The sequence below is a fragment of the Pipistrellus kuhlii genome, unplaced genomic scaffold (genome assembly GCF_014108245.1).
Source record: "Pipistrellus kuhlii isolate mPipKuh1 unplaced genomic scaffold, mPipKuh1.p scaffold_m20_p_8, whole genome shotgun sequence".
Classification (NCBI taxonomy): Eukaryota; Metazoa; Chordata; class Mammalia; order Chiroptera; family Vespertilionidae; genus Pipistrellus; species Pipistrellus kuhlii.
Window position 1 is genome coordinate 32,805,390 of NW_023425584.1, and position 21,007 is coordinate 32,826,396.

Sequence of the window (21,007 nt, forward strand, 5' to 3'; positions counted from 1 at the left end):
AAGAGTAAAAAAATCGTTGTTTCTCATATTTTCAAACTTACTTATAATGAGCATACTTTTTTTAATACCAGCAGAATCAGCAGATGGTATTGAAAAATACTCACTGCCAGGCACAGATTCTAAACACGATACCACATGACCTTAAAGAATCCGAGAGTCAAAAAGAAAAGCGAAAGGAAAGAAACGGTGCGTGTGCGCACCTCTGACCACACGCCCGCCTCCCACACGGTCATGCAGTCCTGGCCCTCGCAGCGCTGGGCGGAGGCCGGCTTGGGCCCAGCGCAGTCCCGCTCCCGGGCCCGGGTCAGGGTTCCGTTGCTCAGTTGTTGGGTACACGCCACTTGTCTGCTCTGCATCCCTTTTCCACAAGTTCGTGAACACGGGGTCCATTCTGTCATCATCCATCTAAAAGGAAAGTCAGAAAACAAAGTAAGCCAGTCAGAGAGAGACAAGTATCACACGATCTCACTCATATGTGGAGTCTAATGAACAAAATAGATCCAGAGACATAGAAGCAAGGAACTGATTGTGGAATCTCAGAGTGAAGGGGGCGAGAGGGGCCGGAGGGAAGCGATCAACCAAAGAACTTGTGTGCATATATGCATATCCCATGGACACCGACAATGGGGTGGTGAAGGGCTGGGGTGAGCATGGAGGTGGGTGAGAAGAGGTCCATGGGGGGAAAAGGGAGACATATGTAATACTTTCAACAATAAAGATGAAAAATAAATAAAGTAAAGCAATAGTCACTGAAACGAGTTAAAAGACAGCTATCATTTCTAATGAACTGGGATCTCCCCTGAGAACTCCTAATTTAAGCACTGCTCCAAATTTATTCCAGGAATGAACCGAGGCCTCTGCCAGAAAAGTCTCTCCAAAAATTTGGTATTTGCACAATTCCTGTCAATAAAATCCTCTCTGCATTTCCCCTTATAAAGACAACCTCACAGTGGGATCTGAGTACCCCCCACTTAACTATCTGCACAATCGCATGTAAACATAGGTCAAGGTAGTCAGAAGCCTGGGCTTCATTCTGGTTCGGTACGAGCTGTGCATATTATTTTTTTAAAATATATTTTGCTGCCTCTTGCACCTCTCCCCCTCCTCTCCCCCCCCCACCCCCACTGGGGATGTGCCCGCAATCAAGGTACATGCCCTTGACTGGAATCAAACCTGGGACCTTTTAGTCCACAGGCTGATGCTCTATCTACTAGGCCAAACCGGTTTTGGCTGTGCATACTCCTAAAACAACAGTTAATAACTGTTAAGAATTTCTCATTAGTAAAAGTGCTTATTAAGGCTGACATACAGTGGGTACTCAGTATGTAGAATATACTACCTTTATTACAGTATATTTCTAAAATACATACTTATTCATAAACTTCTCTAGCTTCCTTGCCCACTTGTTTAGAAAGCAAGCCATATGTGCAGCTGCTTCCCCAAACACTCTCTGTTGTCACTTCATGGCTCTTGTTTCTGGATCATCTCCTGCTGGGATCCTTGACAGCAGCTCCAGGTCCCTTCTCCCAGCAGGGCTCCTGCCACTCAGCGCACAGGGACTGTGTTCCCCTTTGCATTTGGCACTCACAAGACAAGTGCACGTTATTCTCCAGGGAAGCGGAGGCTCACAGGCTACCTGGAGAATGTGACCTTCTTTTGCTGCCGAGTACATAATCTCCCAAAGGCAGGGACCAGGGCTTCATTCTTCTTTGCATCGGTAACACTTTCCATACAAGAGCTTTGCCTTAAACATTTCTCGAAATGGAATTTACAGTATGTTTCTCTCCATTTTATAGAAATAGCCTCAGTTATTCCAAATTTACTTAAGCCCATATGTTCTTAACAATGAGACTAAGAGATGGTACATCCTCTTACAGCCTAGTTTTCTTATCTGTACAATGGTTTACTTCTTAATGATTCTATGCCTCTGTTTCTGAGAGGAATAAATAACAATAAAACAAAACAAAAACAAAAAAACACTTCATGATAACATCTGCACTCCAGTATCACCTCTAGCAAGGTTCTTGTGTGCTGGCCTACTAAGTATGAGATGGACCTACTACCATCTTGCTTTGGAAGCTCCCAATGGGTTTTTTCCTAAAGGGTGTACTCATTATCCAATTTCATTCAGGTTCTGCTTCATCTTTCTGTACAAAGATACAATTAAACTCCATGTCCCTCTCTCCAAAACTATGGAATCCTCCACAAATCTCTAAGTGTCAGGTTAAAAATGTTCCTGTCCCCATATGCTAGGCAGTGTTTCCCAAAGCGTACCCCAGGGGTACGGGAAGAGTTTGGTGGGGGTTGCACTGGAGTTTGGTGGGGATATGCACTGCACCGTGCTTAGCTGCATCTAATTCTATGTTCTCAAGAGTACGAGGGGTACTCAGCGTTACGAAAATTACAGAAGGGGTACACACGTGTCAGAAGTTTGGGAAACACTGTGCTAGAGGAATCAACCCAGGCTCACACTCCTTTTGTCGTTCCATTCATTCCAGGTTTTGGGACCTTTGACACGGGGGTTTAGTCCCACTCAAGCCCAGCATCGTTTCACAGGAAAGCACATGGATTTTCAGGAGCCCTGTGAGGGAGGCCATTGCAGACAGCCTTGTTGCGAGCCTGCTCCAAAGTTATACTCAGGTTCCACCCATTCATTAGTTATTAAGGCATGGCTTCTTTCTGCAGCACTCCCATATTCATTCCATCAAGTTAATTCTGTCTCTTTTAGACCTTGCTTATTTAAAAGCTTACAGTTTTGTTTAGATCCCTTGCATTGTTTGTAAGGAAAATGTGACTCTGGTGATACTTGGTGTGGGGGACCGGGTTACCTCGTTTGGCATGGCTGCTCATTGCACTTGCGAATCTGTGGCTCTGGCTTGGTTAAATATTTGCATTTCTTGCTGTCCACAATGCTGATATTTTTGTTCATGATTTTTGTGCAAGACACTGTTGTCTTTCTTTCTCCTGAAAGAAACATAAAAGAATGTTATTATAGACCTTCATCTAATGGATTTAGGAGGTGTTCACAGGTTTCTTGTAATTTTCAGAGATATTTTAAATACATTTTAGGCTAGATCAATGGAGATGATATTATCTACATAAAAAATGTATTTCTAGGTTTAAGAAAGATGATAATTTTCTCCTTGTTAGAAATGAAATGGCCAACTTTTATATTACAAAGGGATTGTGGCACCATAGGTTGACTAGATATTAATTAAAGACTTGTTATAAAGGGCTATGCCATCTTTAGCATTAAGTGGTGGAAAGATATGTTTGCATAACACCTATGTTCCTTCAAGAAAGCTCATGAACTCCCATAAACAAGCATGCATGCTTGGTTGTACATCAAGAATGCTCTGTGTTAAATTACGGAAAGCAAGCTTAGAGTATGACTCAGACCTTTATTCTTATGGCCTCTGATAAAGGCCCAAGAATTCTAGAAATCCTCATTCCCTAATGACTGCCATGTTCTCTAAGAATAGCCATGGGACCCTTACCATTGTTCACCAGATTTCAGAAAACTGGCTTTTCTACTCTCTCTGGTATGATGAAGCCTGATAACAGGAAGTAAAAGTGACCATCTGTATGCTATATTAATATTTCAGAGAGCCCCATAAGTACCTGACAACACTTTTATTTCACCTTACACGTCAAAAGCCTAATACATATGTGCTAATTCTTTCTCTAGGAAGCCTAAAAGTCAAATATCTATGTAAGACTGAATAATCTAATTTAACTTACATTATGAACAAACTAGAGGCCCGGTGCATGAAATTTGTGCATAGGTAGAGTCCCTGGCCAGCAATTAGAGCCAATCAGGGTCTTCTGGCTGTTGGCCAGGGCCTTTCTTCATTCTGAACCGCCCCTAGTGGTCAGCACATGACATAGCAAATGATTGAACTCAGTCTCCCAGTCAAACTCCTGAGGGGACACTTTACATATTAGCCTTTTATAAATAAATAAATAAATATATATATATATATATATATATATATATATATATATATATATGAAATCAGTCAACAACTTTAAAACTAGGGGGACCCTTAAGGATTAAGAAAAAAAAAATCATGAGTTTTCTGAGTCGCTATTCAAAGGCCCAATAGCTAGGGTCCTATGATGGTCTTACAATGATTACTAGGAAGCTTGGAGTGTTTGTGCGGGTCATGACAAATAGGTGGCTGAAAGGTCACTCTGTCATTCATTAACAGGGAGAAGACTGGCAGTAAGGGAATAACAAAGAAGGAATGTAGAGAGAGAGAGAAAGAGTGAGATACATGAATAATTTTTGAGTGTCTTTTCCTTTTACTTAAATGAGGGATGGGAGAGACATGGAGTGGCCAAGGGGAAGGCAAAAGGACAAATTCAGATCTCCCTGGATTTCCCTCTGAATACCAAGTGCAGTCCCATGATAACTTCTAGTGTAAAAGCCTGACTATATCTGTATACACATGTGTATTAATAATGTATCTGTGCTTACTGCATATCATATAACCAAAACCATTTACATCTTCAGTTGCATCTTCTAACATAAGTAGCATAATATTAAACTTAATCATAGTCATGTGCAATACCCATCAATGTCACATAACTTTTAAACAAACTACTCAAGAAGCAGAAATGATTTATTTTACTTTTTTTTTTTTTTTTTTTCAGAAAAAACTGGCCCCACCAGTAGGAGATATCTAAATGTAAGATTGTGGACATATTTTTGGTTCAGGTGCTCCTTTATGACCTGGTGTGTACATTAAATAGATATACCAGCTCTCTCTCATGCTACCTATGTATTATTTCTGCATTGCAATGTGCCAATCTAAAAGTGGGATTAAAAATGTTACATTAATGAAATATGAATGTTAATTTTAAAATCTACTTTAAAGTCTTCACAGTCATAAGACACGCTTCTACACAATAGATGGAGTTACATAAACTAATTTAAATCATGGCTTTTTGCCAACGACAACACAAGAAGATGACACACAGACATTATCCAGAAGGCTTTTGTAAACATATGTGTAGTCGTGGAATAAATAACTCAGGGATAATTATACTGCATTTTCTTCCTTTCCTCAGTGAATATCTATCCTTAGTTATGTCAGTCCAGAGCTAACATATTGAAAAAAAATCTTTTAAGTACAAGTATTGATATATCAAGAAGGATAAAACTATCAGCACCACTTCAGGGAGCGCCTCAGAGGTGTTCTAAGAATGCTTGAAAGCCTGTGAATATGAATTGGGACATTTCCACAATGCAGCGAGGAAGCTCACATCGTAAGTTTTTTGGCAGATAAAAGAACCTAGTCCTAATTTTTAAAAAAATGTTATTGAACAAAAACAACAGAATCAGGGGGGGAAAATGTATTGCTGAGCTACAGACACTTCATGCCTATGAAAATACAACTAAGATCATAAAGCCATATGGGAATGTTATTGTTTGATTTTTTTTTCTTTTATATATTTTTATGTCCCAGCCAACACAGGAAATTTCCATTCTCACATGTAACAGCAGTATTTATAATGCATCCAGCTCTGCAGGACCCAGGGATGAACAGAAAGGGAAGTAACTGGCCTTCTGCCTGAACCACGAGTAGCTGCAGGCTGTTGACAGTGCATTACTTGCTTTATGGCAATTTACTTCACCTCCGGGTCATTCCCATTACATCCATATCGGGGAAATCTGCTTTGATGTTTTGTATACAATTATGAATAAAATAAGCATTATGCGTTTGTCTCATTGACAAATTTAGGCAAAATCCGAAAATGTTAAGGTCCTTGATCCTTACTGACACTTTCCAGATAGACACTACATTGTGTTCCCTCTTTTCCAGTCTCGGAGATAAGCTGACTCTTTTTTCTATGCTCTGTATTTAACCCCCGAAACAATGACTTTTTAAATAAAACTATATTCTATCCAGGTAGATCACATTGCTAAAACTTGTGTCATAAATGCAGAAACGTGTCCTGGGGAGCGGGTTCAGGGTTGCGATAGGCTGAAACTCTCTAAATGTCACCGACATTCCAAACTTTTAAATAGAAATATAGAACTCTGTAAGACAGTCTATATATACTCATTTGTACTCACACATTTCTTTTAATTGTTTGTTTTTTAATTCACAAGGGGCAGTAAACAAGTGAAACTAAAGCAAATATACTTTAAATGAGGATGAAACACTTTTCTCTGAGCACATCTTAAAGATACATAAATGCTGGTTATTTTTGAAACATAAAATTTTCCCCCACATCATGCCATTTACTTCTAGGCCTTTATTTTATTATTATTATTATTTACATTTCTATAATTATTTTTTTCTCAGGGTTTGGGCTTAATATTAAAATGACTATTTTGTTTTATATTTTAGTGAAAAGTTGTTACTTTGTATTGTAGGCTACACGCAATTTATAATCCAAACTGAATTTGTCATTTCCATACACAAATATTTAAATGGGATCTCATAACTTTCAAGTTAAATGCAACTTGAGTGCTAGCATAACATGAAAGGACCTTCATGAGTTAGTTTCTTTCTACTTTTTTGATCAAATCATTTCTGGTAGCTTGAACCTCACATTTTACACCCCTCGTAATAAATACTCTCACAGAGTCCCAGGGCTGTTGCACCTATGCATGTCCCTGGAAGGCCTTCCTCATCTCCGCCAGCCATTCTGCAGAGTGATTTTGTGGTTACCTACTAGAGGACAGAGTTCTCTGACAGCAGAAAGCACTCATTTTTTGACCACCCAGCAAGAGTGAGTGCACAGTCAGCATTGGTGAAGGAATCAATGAGTGAAATAGAAGCACATGATTCAAGCCCAAATTTGGTGCCTTCTTTACGAAGAGATTCATCTTAACACTAAAATGGTGAGAAATAATCTGCAAACAAAACGACAAGTTACGGGGAACAGTTATCTGTAGTAAATCAGTTAATGGATTATCACTTAGGTATTAAAATTCAAGTTTATAGGAGTTTATGTTAACATAAAAATGTCTTTATTATTTAAGTAAAGGAAATAGAATACAAAATTGTATTGATTTTATTAAAATAAAGTAATATATTTTGGTGTGTTTTTTTTGCTTTGTTTTGTTTTGTTTTGTTTTGTTGCTAATAATATTTATGTTGGTACATTCAAAGTGCCTCTAAAATGGAAAAACACCCTTGAAAATGTACAGGCATTTGTATCTCAAGATGTTTCCTCAACATGGACCCAAAGGCTTGGATGCCTCCTTAGAATCTGGTCATGGACAAGGAACTGTGACTAAGATATCACAGCACCAGGCTAACAGTATGAGTCGTAAATTGCTAGGACTTGGAGCCATGTGGAGAATGTGGAATGTTGGCTTATGTTCTCCCCTTTACATTGTATCTATTTAGATTTCTTAACAGCATGCTCAATTCTTCATTTATTTCAAAAATAGGATATTGAATTTTGGGCTCTTCCTGCCAGGTTTTATTTAATTAATTTATTCACCAGATCACAATAAATCCTGACATAAGACAGTTGCACCATGTCATGTGCAAAATGCAGATTCCATATACAACCTCAGGTATCATGGAATGGTATATCTCTAATGCCTTGGAAGATCCAGATTACTTAAATAGATCTTTTATGCAAACCAAAGTAATACTTTAAAAAATAATATTGATTCTAAAAGAAGGGATTTTTATATCTTAGGCTTTTCATATCTTATAACTGATATTAATAAATTAATGGAAATGCATAATAAAAACTTTATTTGGATTATTTTAAAATGTAGTTGAAGATACTGATGCAAAAGATTGTTAGCATAAAAATGTAGCTACATGACACTGTTTTTTTTTTTTTTTAATTTTCCCACCTATTTCTGGCAATCTAAAGCCTTACAATAGAATTTAAAAAATAACTTATGTGAAACAATGAAATTTTATACTGCTTGCGATATTTTATTTGCTCTTGCTTAGTATTTTCCCGTGAAGTATAATAATGCTATTTTTCCTCTTTTCTGTTGAAGATAAATTTTGCATGAATCTGTTTCCAATGTTCTGTGCTTTGAACTTACTCTCATTTAATTCATGAATATGCTGAAAGATTACAAAGCTTTTTCTGGCTATAAAATTGACAGTGCGAAGTCAGAAATGATGAGATTCCTGAAATCCTGTCCATCCACTTTATTTATGAACTGCAAAGAAAAATAACATCCACAAGCCCAGAAATATTTTGGCATTGAAACGAATATGTGCCCTATTAACATAGTCAGAGATAATTGAAAACTGTTGACTGAACACAAAGGAACAGATTGGAAAGAGAAGGTCTCAAGCACAAATGGTAGAGTCTGTGTATAATTAGTAACTATTTTACAAAATGAATCATTTAAAATAAAAAAAAGAAAATATTTAAATTAATTTTAATTTTAATTAAATTCATTGGGGTGACACTGATTAATGAGATTATGTAGACTCCAATTGTACAGTTCTGCAATACATCATCTCCACTGAATGGCCAGAACATTATGATCTCTAAACGCATAATAATCTGGCCACTCAGCATATGGTTCTTGTCCTTTTCGGTCTGACTTTAACAGAATAAAATGAAATATCTTTATATAATCTCTAAGGGACATACCCTGTGGAACCAGCATTCGGCTTCCAAGCTGCTCTTAAAGAAAGAATATGATGAGGAGGAAAGGAGGCTTGAACTCAGGAATCCGGATTCTAATCTGGCTCCTCCCTCAATGGGCGTGACCTTGGGAAGTCAATCTCTCTCTGCTTCAATTTTTTCATGTTCATAATTTAGAAGTTATGCTTAAGAATAGCAAAAAGTCCTTCTGACTCTGAAGCAAGAGGAATTTACAGTGAACCTCTATTTCTTAAAGCTTGGTAATTGGCAAAACACAGTCTAGGTTGCAATTAATGTTATTTTGAGGGGAAAATTTAACCCTAATTCTTTGCTTGTTCAAACTGAAGACTGACAAGTTCTGAATGTTTACTTCTGATATAGCTTTTATTAGACCACAATTATAAAAGAAAGAGAAATTGAGGGTCATAAAATTCACCGGGAAAACATGCTCCTATCTAGAGTTTCAAATGTAAACAGACTTTAAGGAACACCTGTCAGAGCACTAACAGCAACCATCTCCCTTTCCACAGGGCCACTCCTCTTTGCCACCACCCCGCCTGCCTCAAGTTGGTTATTCTCACCTGAATTTCACTGCAGAGAAAATTCTAACCATGTAGATTTTCATTTCAAGTATGCTTGTTTCTATTTTTTAATTGATTAAAGTATTACATATCCTCCATCACCCCCAGCCCCCCAATCATGCACTCATCCTCACCCCCTGTTGTCTGCCTCAATTGGTTAAGCTTATATGCATACATACAGGTCCTTTGGTTGATCTCTCCCCCTTACCCTCCACCCTCCGCTACATCCCCTCTGAGATCTGAGCACCTGATCGATGCCTCTCTGTCTCTGGATCTGTTTTTGTTCATCAGTTTACGTTGTTCATTATAATCCACAAATGAGTGAGATCATGTGATATTTATCTTTCTCTGACTGGCTTACTTTGCTTAGCATAGTGCTCTCCCTGCTCATCCATGCTGTTGCAAATGGTAGGCGTTCCTTCCTTTTTACAGCAGCATAGCATTCCATTGTGTAGATGTACCACAGTTTTTTAATCCACTCATCTGCTGATGGGCACTTAGGCTGTTTCCAAATCTATTGTGTGTGTGTGTGTGTGTGTGTATGTGCATGTATGTGTGTGTGTGTTTTATGTGGGTGGAGGATGTGAGGAAGAACCCCTGAAGTGAAACAGGCCCTGGCATCAGTGAGGAGTGAGTGGAGCAGAGGAACAGGCCTGTGTGTGAACATGGGGGCATCTGAAGGAGAGACTAGGAAGGCAGACGGTCCTAAGTCTCAGAGCAATCATGACGCCCTGCAAACTGTATCAGGAAAGCAGGACTAGAAAAAAATTTTCAATTGTGAGAGCAATTTCAAGTCCCCTTGTTGCCATTATGCTGTATTTGGAGCAAAGTGTGCTCTGTAATATCTCCTCCTTCCCCATCACAAACGCCGCCTTTGCTCCGGCAGCTCCAGAGGGCCAGGCGCCCCAGGAGCCAGATGAGCACCGGAGCTCAGAGTGTGCGGACGGCAGCTGCTCCCTCCAGCCTTTGCACCTCGGATGTTCCAGCATGCCTTTTCTCTCCCTTGAGGACACTTTCTTGTTTTTCCTGGAGTCCCTGCCAGGGGCCATTCTCTCTCCAGTACCTCTGACTGAGAGGCAGCCTGGTGTCCTGCTCCTCACGGCCACTGCCAGGTGGTGGCAAAGAGGATGGGCCGAGACCAGCCCCTGTGCCCACCACAGCCTCGCAGCCCAGAGTTCCTTTCAGGGTGCACAAATTCATGTACTGGGCCCTTCGTATATATTAAGTAAGCCCCTGTAAGCAAATAAATTAATATTTATGTAAAGCAAAGCAATGAGGTCTGTGATAACTCGCAATGAACGTTTTTTCAGTTCACATCAAATGTTGCCACAAAATATTCCATGTTTAGCTACTGAATGTGCTACAAAAAAACTTTCATTTTCCAACTCTTTATGGAGTTTGGAATTTTAGATAAGAGGTTGCAGATCTGTCCTAACTATCAACTGTCCATCGGAAAATAACTCCGATTCGGGAACTATAAATATTAGGAAATCCTCACCTCCTCCACACGTGGCGTCACAGTCCTCCCAGCCCGTGTGCGTCCACATGAAGAGCGGTCCGGGGCCTTTAGAGCTCTGGTTATCCGGGGGAGGGTCCGAGGGAATCGTGTATTCATAGTGAAGACCATAATTCTGGTCTTGAAATAGCAGCACCTATAATGTGACATATCAAAGTGATTAAGGGAGATGGTCAAAGTATAACACATTCAATGGGAAGCTAAAAAGGAAGAATGCTGACATCCTAAATGCTCATTGCGTGGTACGCATGCTTCTGTAATCATCTGTAGAATTGCGGCATTATGGCTTACATGTCATTGTCATACTTCTGAAAAGACCAAAGTCCCACACTTACCTCTGGGGAGCTAAAGGCATTATGAAGAAAAGCCCACTCGAATGAGGTCAGGTATACCAGACCATTTTCTTTCAGGTCAGTGGACTAGACCGTTTCCCAAAGCATGATACATGATTGAGATGACTTAAGGCGTGGGGGGACAGGAATGCCGTATTTTCTGGTGTATAAGACGACCCCCTAATTTTACAGTTAAAACATAGGTTTAGGCCTATATTCGCTGTATAAGACTACCCCCCACTTCAAAGAAAAGACTTACTTTGCCGTCAAGATCTGCAGGTAATTTTTGTGCAATTTTGGTCTTTTGCCCCCGATTTTTGGTTGACTTTTTTTTCCGTTTCAAACGTCGTCTTATACACCGGAAAATACGGTATGTATCCTCTCTAACATCAAGATATAATTCACAATTTAATGTCAAACATAACCTTTCCATTCATATAAAACAGAAAGGGGAACAGAAAGTTCTGGCACCCATGAAGGAGGAGGACAGAAGACTTTGGAATTCATTTCATTCCACAAGGGAAGGGAACTTCGAAGCCAACTGGAGGACAAAAATTTCACCCTACATATGCTTAAAGCTAATTTTTAATTTTGTCATAGTGACTAATTATTTTATTCGAACTTTTGAATAAGTATTAACTTAATAACAAATAAAAACAAATCAGTTTTTTACACATATATATGTGAGCAGTGCAATAAACCATAAAGGATATATGAAAATATAAGAATGACTGAATTTGGGGCTATACCAGACATACAAAGGGACCCTGGCTGTTTTGTCCTCCACCCCCCTGGTATCCTGTGCCAAGCTCAAAACTGGTCATCATGGGAAATCATACGTATTTTAGATAAAAGAAATATACTCATTCTATAGAATGAGAGGAATATGCAAATTATCAGTTATGCCCTGAGGCATACGACTAACAGCATAAAGCACATGTGTCAAACACAAGGCACTCGGGCCAAATCCGTCCCGCCAGACCTTGCAATGTGGCCCGCAACGCGCTGTCATCACTGCACTCCGCTGCGTTTCCATCACAAAGACAGTTTATGACTGTTCAGTAAACCATTCGGCCCGCGATTTAGGCTGGATTTTAGATTTTGGCCCCTTCTCTGATTGAGTTCGACACCCCTAGCATAAAGGCTGGATCACAGGACCTGCAGGAGGGTGGGGCAGCAAACTACAAGTGGGCGGCAGAGAGCTATAGAATGGGGGGTCGGGGGGGATGGCAGCACAACAAATAAGCAGGAGGTGAAGAGCTACCCGAGGGCACAGGGCAGCAAGCTATGGGGGGCGGGAGAGCTACAGGGGGCGGCAGCGATCTACTGGCACACGGATTCGTGTGCAGGGCTACTAGCTTTAAATAAAATAATGAGTAAGCATATGTGTTTCTTTATAAATACATTTACATAAAATAGGTTAACTCCATGGGATTTATCACTTCTATGAATCTGAGGATTTATGAAAGCTATCTATATAGTACATTGTGGTGCATAAAAACATATATACGTATCTAAACTTTAAGTTATGCTAAATTATTAAAGAATTTTGTTATGTGAACTGTATTAAGGGAGTTATAATGATAGGTGATTCAAAGTTAACAGCTCCATGGGGAGAAATTTAAATGAGCCTAAGTTTAATTTTCTTTACTTCTTTAATCAAATTCAGTTCACTATATCAACAGAAATACTAATTCAATATGTGGATTGTGGAACTAGAATGATGGCATTATCAATCAACTATGTCAATAATAAATAGTTTTAAATTCACATATACACACTGGGTACTAATTCTAAGTACATTACAGTGCTTATTTTGGTTATAAATATCTCATCGATGTTGCCAGTTATAGGTGACTTTCAGCTAATTTAATTAACAAAGAGAGATTGACTTACCTTGTTTATGAACAAAGCCAAACTACTGCATAGCTTTAAAATTTTTTTAAATTTATTTTTTAACTAGAGGACCAGTGCACAAAATTCATGCATGCGGGCGGTGCCCCTTAGCCTGGCCTGCACCCTCTTCCGACTGCTGGCTAATGCCTGATCCTTGAAGGATGGGACCTAAACCGGCAGTCAGACATTCCTCTCGTAATCTGGGACCGCTGGCTCCTAACCGCTCATCTGCCTGCCTGCCTGATTGCCCCTAACCACTCTACCTGAGCGCCCCTAACTGCCTTTACTTACTAGCCTGATCACCCCCTAACTTGTCCCCTGCCGGCTTGATCGCACCCTAACTGCTCACCTGTTGGCTTGACCGCCCCTAACTGCCTCTGCCTCAGCTCCCACCATTGTGGCTTTGGCCAGAAGGAAGTCAGATGCCCAGATGTCTGGTAGACGCAGTCTCATTAGCATATTGCCCATTTATTAGTATAGATTACAGTTTACATTCAATATTACTCTGTATTAGTTCCAGATGTATAGTATAGTGGTTAGATAATCATGTACTTTACAGAGTGCTCCCCCCTATATTTTAAGTACCCCACCTGGTTTCATATGTAGTTATTACAATATTATTGCCTATATTGCCTATGCTGCACTTTACATCTCTGTTACTATTCTGTAACTACCAATTTGTACTTCTTAATCCCTTCCCCTCTGCCAATTGTCAGTCTGTTCTCTGTATCTATGAGTCTGTTTCTATTCTATTTATTTATTTTGTTCTTAAGATTCCACATATAAGTAAAATCATATGGTATTTGTCTGTGTCCATCCATGCTGTCACAAAAGATTTCATTCTTTTTTATGGCCAAATAGTATTTTATTGTGTGCATATACCACAACTGTTTACCTACTTGTATATTGATGAGCACTTGGGATGCTTCCATATTTTGATATTGTAAATAATGCTGCAATAAATAAAGGGGTACATATATTCTTTCAAATTAGTGTTTTGGATTTTTTTGGACACATTGCCAGAAGTGGAATCACTGGGTCATAAAGCAATTCCATTTTTTATTTTTTGAGGAACCTCCATACAGTTTCAACAGTGCACTGGGGTTCCCTTCTCTCTGCATCCTCAAATACTTGTTTGCTGATTTATTGATGATAGCCATTGTGACAGGTATGAAGTGTTTTCTGATTGTGGTTCTATTTGCATATCTCTGATGATTCAAGATCTTGGGCATCCTTTCATATATCTGTTGGCAATCTGTATGTCCTCTTTGGAGAAGTGACTACTCAGATCCTCTGCTCACTTTTTAACTGGATTGTTTGCTTTTCTGGTATTGTCTGAATTCTTTATAAATTTTGTATCTTAACCCTTTACAGGATGTTATTGGCAATAATCTTCTCTCATCCAGTTTCCATTAGTATGTTCTTTGACTTATTTCTTCAATGTCTTATAATTTTCTGAATTTAAGGCTTTTATATTCTCAGTTAAGCTTATTCATAGGTAGTTTAAATTTTTTCATTCGATTGTAAATGGCACTGTTTTCTTAGTTTCTCTTTCTGATAGTTCATCATTGCTATATAAAAATGCAACTGATTTCTGAATATTAATTTTGTATCCTGCTCGTTATTTAATTTGTTGGTTCTAGTAGGTTTTTGGTGAAGTCTTTAGGGTCCTCTCTCTCTCTCTATATATATATATATATAGTATCATGTCATCTGCAAATATTGACAGTTTACTAGTACTTCTTCCTTTCCAATTAGGATGCCTTTTATTTCTTATCTGATTACTGTGGCTAGGACGTTCAGTGCTATGTTCAATAAGAGTGGTAAAAGCACTGTCTTATTCCCGATCTTAAGGAAAATGTTTTTAGTTTTTCCCCTATATTTTTGAGTATGATGTTAGCTGTGAGTTTGTCATATATAGCCTTTATTATGTTGAGGTATGTTCTCTCTATTCCCACTTTTCTAAGTGTTTGTACTATATATGCATGCTAGATTTTGTTAAATGCTTTTTTCTGCATCTATTGACATAATCATATGATTTTTATCCTTCATTTTGTTTATATGGCATATCATGTTAACTGATTTGCAGAAATCGTACCAACCTCGCATCCTGGAATAAAGCCCACTCGGTGTATGATCTTTTTAATCTTCGCTGGATTTGGTTTGCTAATATTTTGTTGAGGATTTTAGCATCTATATTCATTGGAGATATTAGCCTCTAATTTTCTTCTTTCTGGTTTGGGAATTAGGATAATGCTGGGCTCATAACATGAGCTTGGAGGTCTTCTGTCCTCTTAAAGTTTTTAGAATCCTTTAAGAAGGATTGGTGTTAGTTCTCATTTGGATGTTTGGTAAAATTACCTGTGAAACCATCCTGTCCAAAACTTTTGTATGCTGGGAGTTTTTTGGCTACTACTTCAATTTCATTAACTGTAACCAGTCTGCTCCTATTCTGTTTCTTCTTAATTCTGTTTTGGAAGAGTGTATGTTTCTAGGAACTTATCCATTTCTTCCAGACTCTCCAATTTGCTGCTATATAGTTTTAAAATATTTTCTTTTTTAAAAAATTGATTTTAGAGAAAGAGATGGGGAAACATTGATTTGTTGCACTCATTTATACATTATTGGTTGATTCTTTGATATGTCCTGAACAAGGATCAAACCAGCAACCCTGGTGTATCAGGATGACGCTTTAATCAACTGAGCTGCCTGTCCATGGCTCAGAATATTTTTTTTTATAATCTGTTGTATTTCTGTGGTGTCAGTTATTATTTCTCCTCTTTCATTTCTAATTTTATTTATTTGGGTCCTCTCTTTTTCTTGTTGAGTCTGGTTATTTCATAGCTTTATTTATCTATTTATTTATTTACTTTAGTTTGCCTGTGTTTCATTACTTTATTTGTTTATTTTAAAATCTTCATTGTTCAAAGTATTACATATGTCTCCTTTTCCCCCCATTGACCCTTTCTAGCCTGCCCCATCCCCCACCCAAAGCCTTCACCACCCTATTGTCTGTGTCCATGGGTTATGAATATAAGCATAGAAGTTCTTTGGTTGATTAAATGAACTTATAAATAACAGATACTTGCCAACTTATTTAATTAAATGAAAACATGTCTATTTTTCCTTAAAAAAAAACAAACCTTATATTTTCATTAATACTTTAGATTGTCCTTGAATAAATAATGCTATTTGAAATAGAGACCTTGCCTATAAAGCCATCAGCTTCTTCTGAAACCGTTTGAAGTTGGCAGCACACTTTTGCAAGAAGGAAAGTGTGACTGTGTACAGTTGAGGGGCGCAGACTGAAACATGGCAGAAGGTATTGCCTTTCAAAATGCAGTACTGGCTTTCAGTCTGTAATAGTCATTAGAGACAAATATCTTAGAAGTGCAGTTTCCCTTGGATTACTGAATAAATCCAGGTCACATAGATGCCTTCTTTTAGGCATAGTTCACTGACTTTAATTATGTTTCATGCTTCCAGGAAAAACCTTGGTAATTACCAGTCAGATTAAGAATTCTGCAGCAAGGAAACTCCCTCTGCCCAGCACTGAGGTCTCAGGTCAACTGTTTTAAGATTTTGAATTAGGGAATCAGTAAAAAAATTAGGGGCTTCGGTCTTGTTCCTTAAAAATGTAGGTTACATTCATATTTGGCAAGCATTTCCTGCAATTCAATCATTAAAATATTGTTTGTTGGAAATGTTATTTTTAAGTGACTTCTGGATGAGCACTTTGTAAGGTTTATAAATGTCTAATCACTATGCTGTACACTTGAAGCTAATTAATATTGTATGTCAACTGTAACCAAAATAAATAAACAAACAAACAAACAAATAAATAAATAACACAATTATGGAAAGAGCTCGATATTGGGTATATCTGTTTGTTTAGTCAGCTCCCTCCCCTCTCTCCAGATGGCACAGAGTGAAGTTTCCCCTTCAAATTAAATTATAGGATCCAAAAAAATTGTGGGGAGATGAACAAATAATTATCCAAAGTACACATGCACTTATAATCCAAGGCTCTCTGGTGTAAAGCTTAGACCTAAGCTTCATGCGAAGAGGGCCAGCATAGTAGGTTGATTAATACCTAGCTTGTTCTTGGATAAATAAGTTATTGGGAGATACTGAGCACATCACTTAACTTCTCAAATACTTAGTTGTTCAGTAAAATGGAGTAATAATAATACATATTACATGGGGTTAACATGACAATTAAATGCTGTAATGAACATAAAGCACTTTGGACAGTATCTGACCCAGTGCTAAATGAATCATCATCATCATCATCATCATCATCAAGATTTGGAGCAGAAGTTCCCCATGCACCTAACTCTCCTCGCTCCCTTTATCTGTGATGGTAAAACCTATTGATTACAGATCTAGAAAACATTGTCATTTAAATGTGTTCCGTGGACTCAGCAGTGGTGGCATTGCCTGGGAGCTGATTAGAAATGTCTATCTCAGGTTCTTCCCCAGACCTACTGAATCAGACTATACATTTAGATATGTACATTTAGATACGTACAGTCTGATTCGGTAGGTGCTTTGCAGGCACATTAAAGTAGGAAAAGCAAATGGGCAGATACCGATTTGAACCTCCAGCTCCTAGTCTGGCAACACAGATGTCTCCAATTGAAGAAAAATTCCACTCAAATTGTGTGGCGATATTAAATAATGTGCCATAACACACTCCAAATAAAGAGTCAGCTGATCGTGTTTTAAAGTTGTTTTTACGTGTGGACTTAAAGAGGTGTTGAAGTGTCTGAATTTTCGGCTTTGTCACTAGGACAGAAAGCACGCCAGCTGTGCAGTCAGCCCTCTGGCTCCTAAACCGTCGGCACTGACTGCAGGGATGAAGGTCAAAAAGGGCATTTTGACTTGCCATTGGTTGGGTGCAGAAACCACTGTCCCACTTCTTTCACTTCAAACTCTGTCCTGCCTCAAGCTAGTCTTTTATTACATGGTTAAAAAATTATCCCAAACATTCCAATTTTCAGAATTCCTTACAGGGATCAATTAGCCTAGTAAGAAAACAGAACAGAGTAATTGTAAGCACTATTTGAGACATGTGCCCAGTCTTTTTCCCAGAAAGAGTACCATTCTATCAAAGGCATTTCATACAGATCAGACCAGGCCTATTTCATGAATGTATAGAACAGTGCTCTGATTTAACCTATTATGGCTCTCTCTTCATAGACATCCACTCTGGTTAGCAAATGTATGCTTTTAGGGGGAAAAAAAGCTTCTTTGTTGCCTGCAATTCTCCTCTCCTTTGAGTCTGTGGGTCCCTATAAAATTTTGTTCCTCTTATAATAAATTTCATTTTTATATATCACAATGGAAATCACATTTTTTAAAAATCCCTAAAAAAAATCCACCTCTTATATGATTTTAAATGTCTACCTGACATCTCATAGTGTGAAAAAGGTTAGAGGAGGCACGGTGGGAATGCCCTTTGCCACGGGGAACTGGTTAGGCAATGGTATTGACTGTCCCCTCATACCAGGAGGTGTAAAGGTGATGTGGTAGGACCTTTGGCAGAGATCTTCTCCCAGAGGCCTCTTCTGATGTAATGGACAGTAGTTCCGGCCAAGGTGAAGGCTCCAGAGTGTTCAATCTTCCAGTCACTATTGATGGACTGCTTTCCAGTGTCTCGGAGAGCTATGAAGAGGTTCAAAAATATTATGAGAATTAATCAACAAGCAGCATTCATCAATATCCACTTCACATGAGTTCATTAAAAGTATTTTGTTCATTTCTAAACCAATGGGTCATCTTCCTGACTAAAACACGAGGCATGTCTTCACCGGGAAAGTTCAAAATCATAGCAAAAGCCACAAGATCTCCTTCTCTCCTGAAACGGTCCCAACTATGTGGCATATTTGTCTTGACCTCCTCCAATGTCATTGGACATTAGACATCTGGAACCCTTATTTTGGTCCTTAATCACGTATTCTTTAATATATTATTATTTTAAGGCTCTGCGTATCTGTGTTGTCTATGCAATGATACCACAAAGAAAGTGAGGGCTGACATGGCAACTTTTACATCCTCCATATTTCCCATGCTACTCCGGAAAGTGTGCCATCAAAGAAATGTCATTAAATAGCATGTTAACTAATAGATCAAAATGACAGGGTTAGCCCTGGCCGGGTGGCTCAGCTGGCTGGAGCATCGTCCCATACACTAAAGGTTGTGGATTCCATCCAAGTGAGGGCATATGCAGGAGGCAACCAATCAATGTCTCCCTCTCTTTTCTCTCTCTCTCTCTCTCTCTCTCTCTCTCTCTCTCTCTTTCTCTCTCGTTTCCTCTCTCTCTAAAATCAACATAAAGCATATCTCTGGATGAGGATTTTAGAAAATGACAGGGTTATATTCATTACAAGAAATTTCAAAAATAATATGTTGATCTTAAAAACAGAATTCAAGGCCTTTTACATCCCTAGTTTGTGATTTGATGTGTTTGATGTGTATAAAAATGGGAGATAAATGCTAATTCTCATCCATACATAGCCATCCTTTGTATAAAATTTTACAGAATAATTTTGTTTACCTACATTCTTTTTCTCTATTTTTTTTTTAACTCATCTCTGTTACTATTTAAATAAGATTTAAGCCATGGAAGTGAGATGTCATGATTACCATTTTAAATTCAAGATTTTTTTCCCCCCAATTGATTTAATTTTTTAAACTAAAAGTGCTAGACTCTTCCATATAATTGAATTCTCTTTCAAAAGTCATTTGCATGTTAATCAAAGACTTTTATGTCATAATTCTATGAAAATATTTGATAACTTAAGCCAATAATCTTCCTAAGTATTATGTAAGCTAATATCTATTGAATGTTTGAGGTTTTCCAAGTTTTTTTTTTATTGTAAACAATGCTCAGATGCATATACTGTATACTAGTTATGTGTACATCTGAATATTTTCCTTGGAAGGATTCCCAGATTTGGAATTACAGAGGCAAATTTAATTGCACACTAATAGATTTTGAAAAAGAATTTTAAATTGTTTTTCATAAAGGCTGCAGCAGCTTATGCTTCCATAACAGTGACCAGAGTGCCATTTCTGAGCACCTTCTTGGAAGCACCTTTCTCTAGCCAACACATGGCTAAGGAGAAATTTTAGAAATTAAATTTTTAATAATCTAGATTTTAAAAAACAACAACTCTTGTTTCATTACTACAGAGGCTTAAGACATTTTTCATTTACTTACTTGTCATTTACATGTTTAATTTAAGTGAACTAAATAAATTATTCACTATCTGCTAAGGTTTTTCTGGTCCATTGAAAAATCTTTCTGGTGCTTATATTCATATTATTATAAGCCATCTATTAATTATTTAATTTTCACCTCACCAACTCTAATTTCTAGAAAATAATATATTTATGATGTAATACATACAAAGTATGTTTAGATAAAAATAAACATGCAAATTTTCAGATTTCTGAAAAAATATACATTATTTTTACCTTGAATTTTTAACTTGAAAATAAATATGTTGACAGAAAACTCTCAACACTTTGGAAATAATAGCTATTACACTCCACAAATGGATATAAATCAAATAATGCTAAAGTGATTAAAAAATAATGATTTTCCTTAAAAGGTGAAATATTTTCTTATATTTCTCAGAAAGTCTATTAAATATTGTGAGAAGTCTTTTTGGCCTAGATTTGTACTATGGCCAGTATAATTACATTTCCCTCCTGCATTTTCATAAACATATTCAGGGCACAATTATACTTTTTAAAAGTCTCTAATGAAAATACAGATATGCTGATATGGCTCAGTGGTTGAGAGTTGACCTATGAATGAGGAGGTCACAGTTCAATTCCCAGTCAGGGCACATCTAGGGGTTGCAGGCTCAATACCCAGTAGGAGGAGTGCAGGAGGCAGCTGATCAATGATTCCCTCTCATCACTGATGTTTCTTTTTTCTTTTTTTAAAAATATATTTTATTGATTTTTTACACAGAAGGGAGAGAGATAGAGAGCTAGAAACATCGATGAGAGAGGAACATCGACCAGTTGCCTCTTGCACACCCCCTACCGGGGATGTGCCCCGCAACCAACGTACATGC

The 21,007-nt window shown here is 38.0% G+C and overlaps 1 protein-coding gene across 1 annotated transcript in view; it reads right to left on the reverse strand.

Annotated features, from left to right (window-relative positions):
- ADAMTS19 (ADAM metallopeptidase with thrombospondin type 1 motif 19) overlaps positions 1–21,007 on the reverse strand; it is a 190,991-nt gene that overhangs the window by 23,912 nt on the left and 146,072 nt on the right. The window contains exons 17-20 of the mRNA XM_036424499.1: positions 18,424–18,581; positions 10,669–10,822; positions 2,829–2,964; positions 201–405 (exon numbers count right to left, since the gene is read on the reverse strand). Of these exons, the coding sequence (XP_036280392.1) occupies positions 201–405; positions 2,829–2,964; positions 10,669–10,822; positions 18,424–18,581 (653 nt within the window). The remainder of the gene's footprint in view (positions 1–200; positions 406–2,828; positions 2,965–10,668; positions 10,823–18,423; positions 18,582–21,007) is intronic.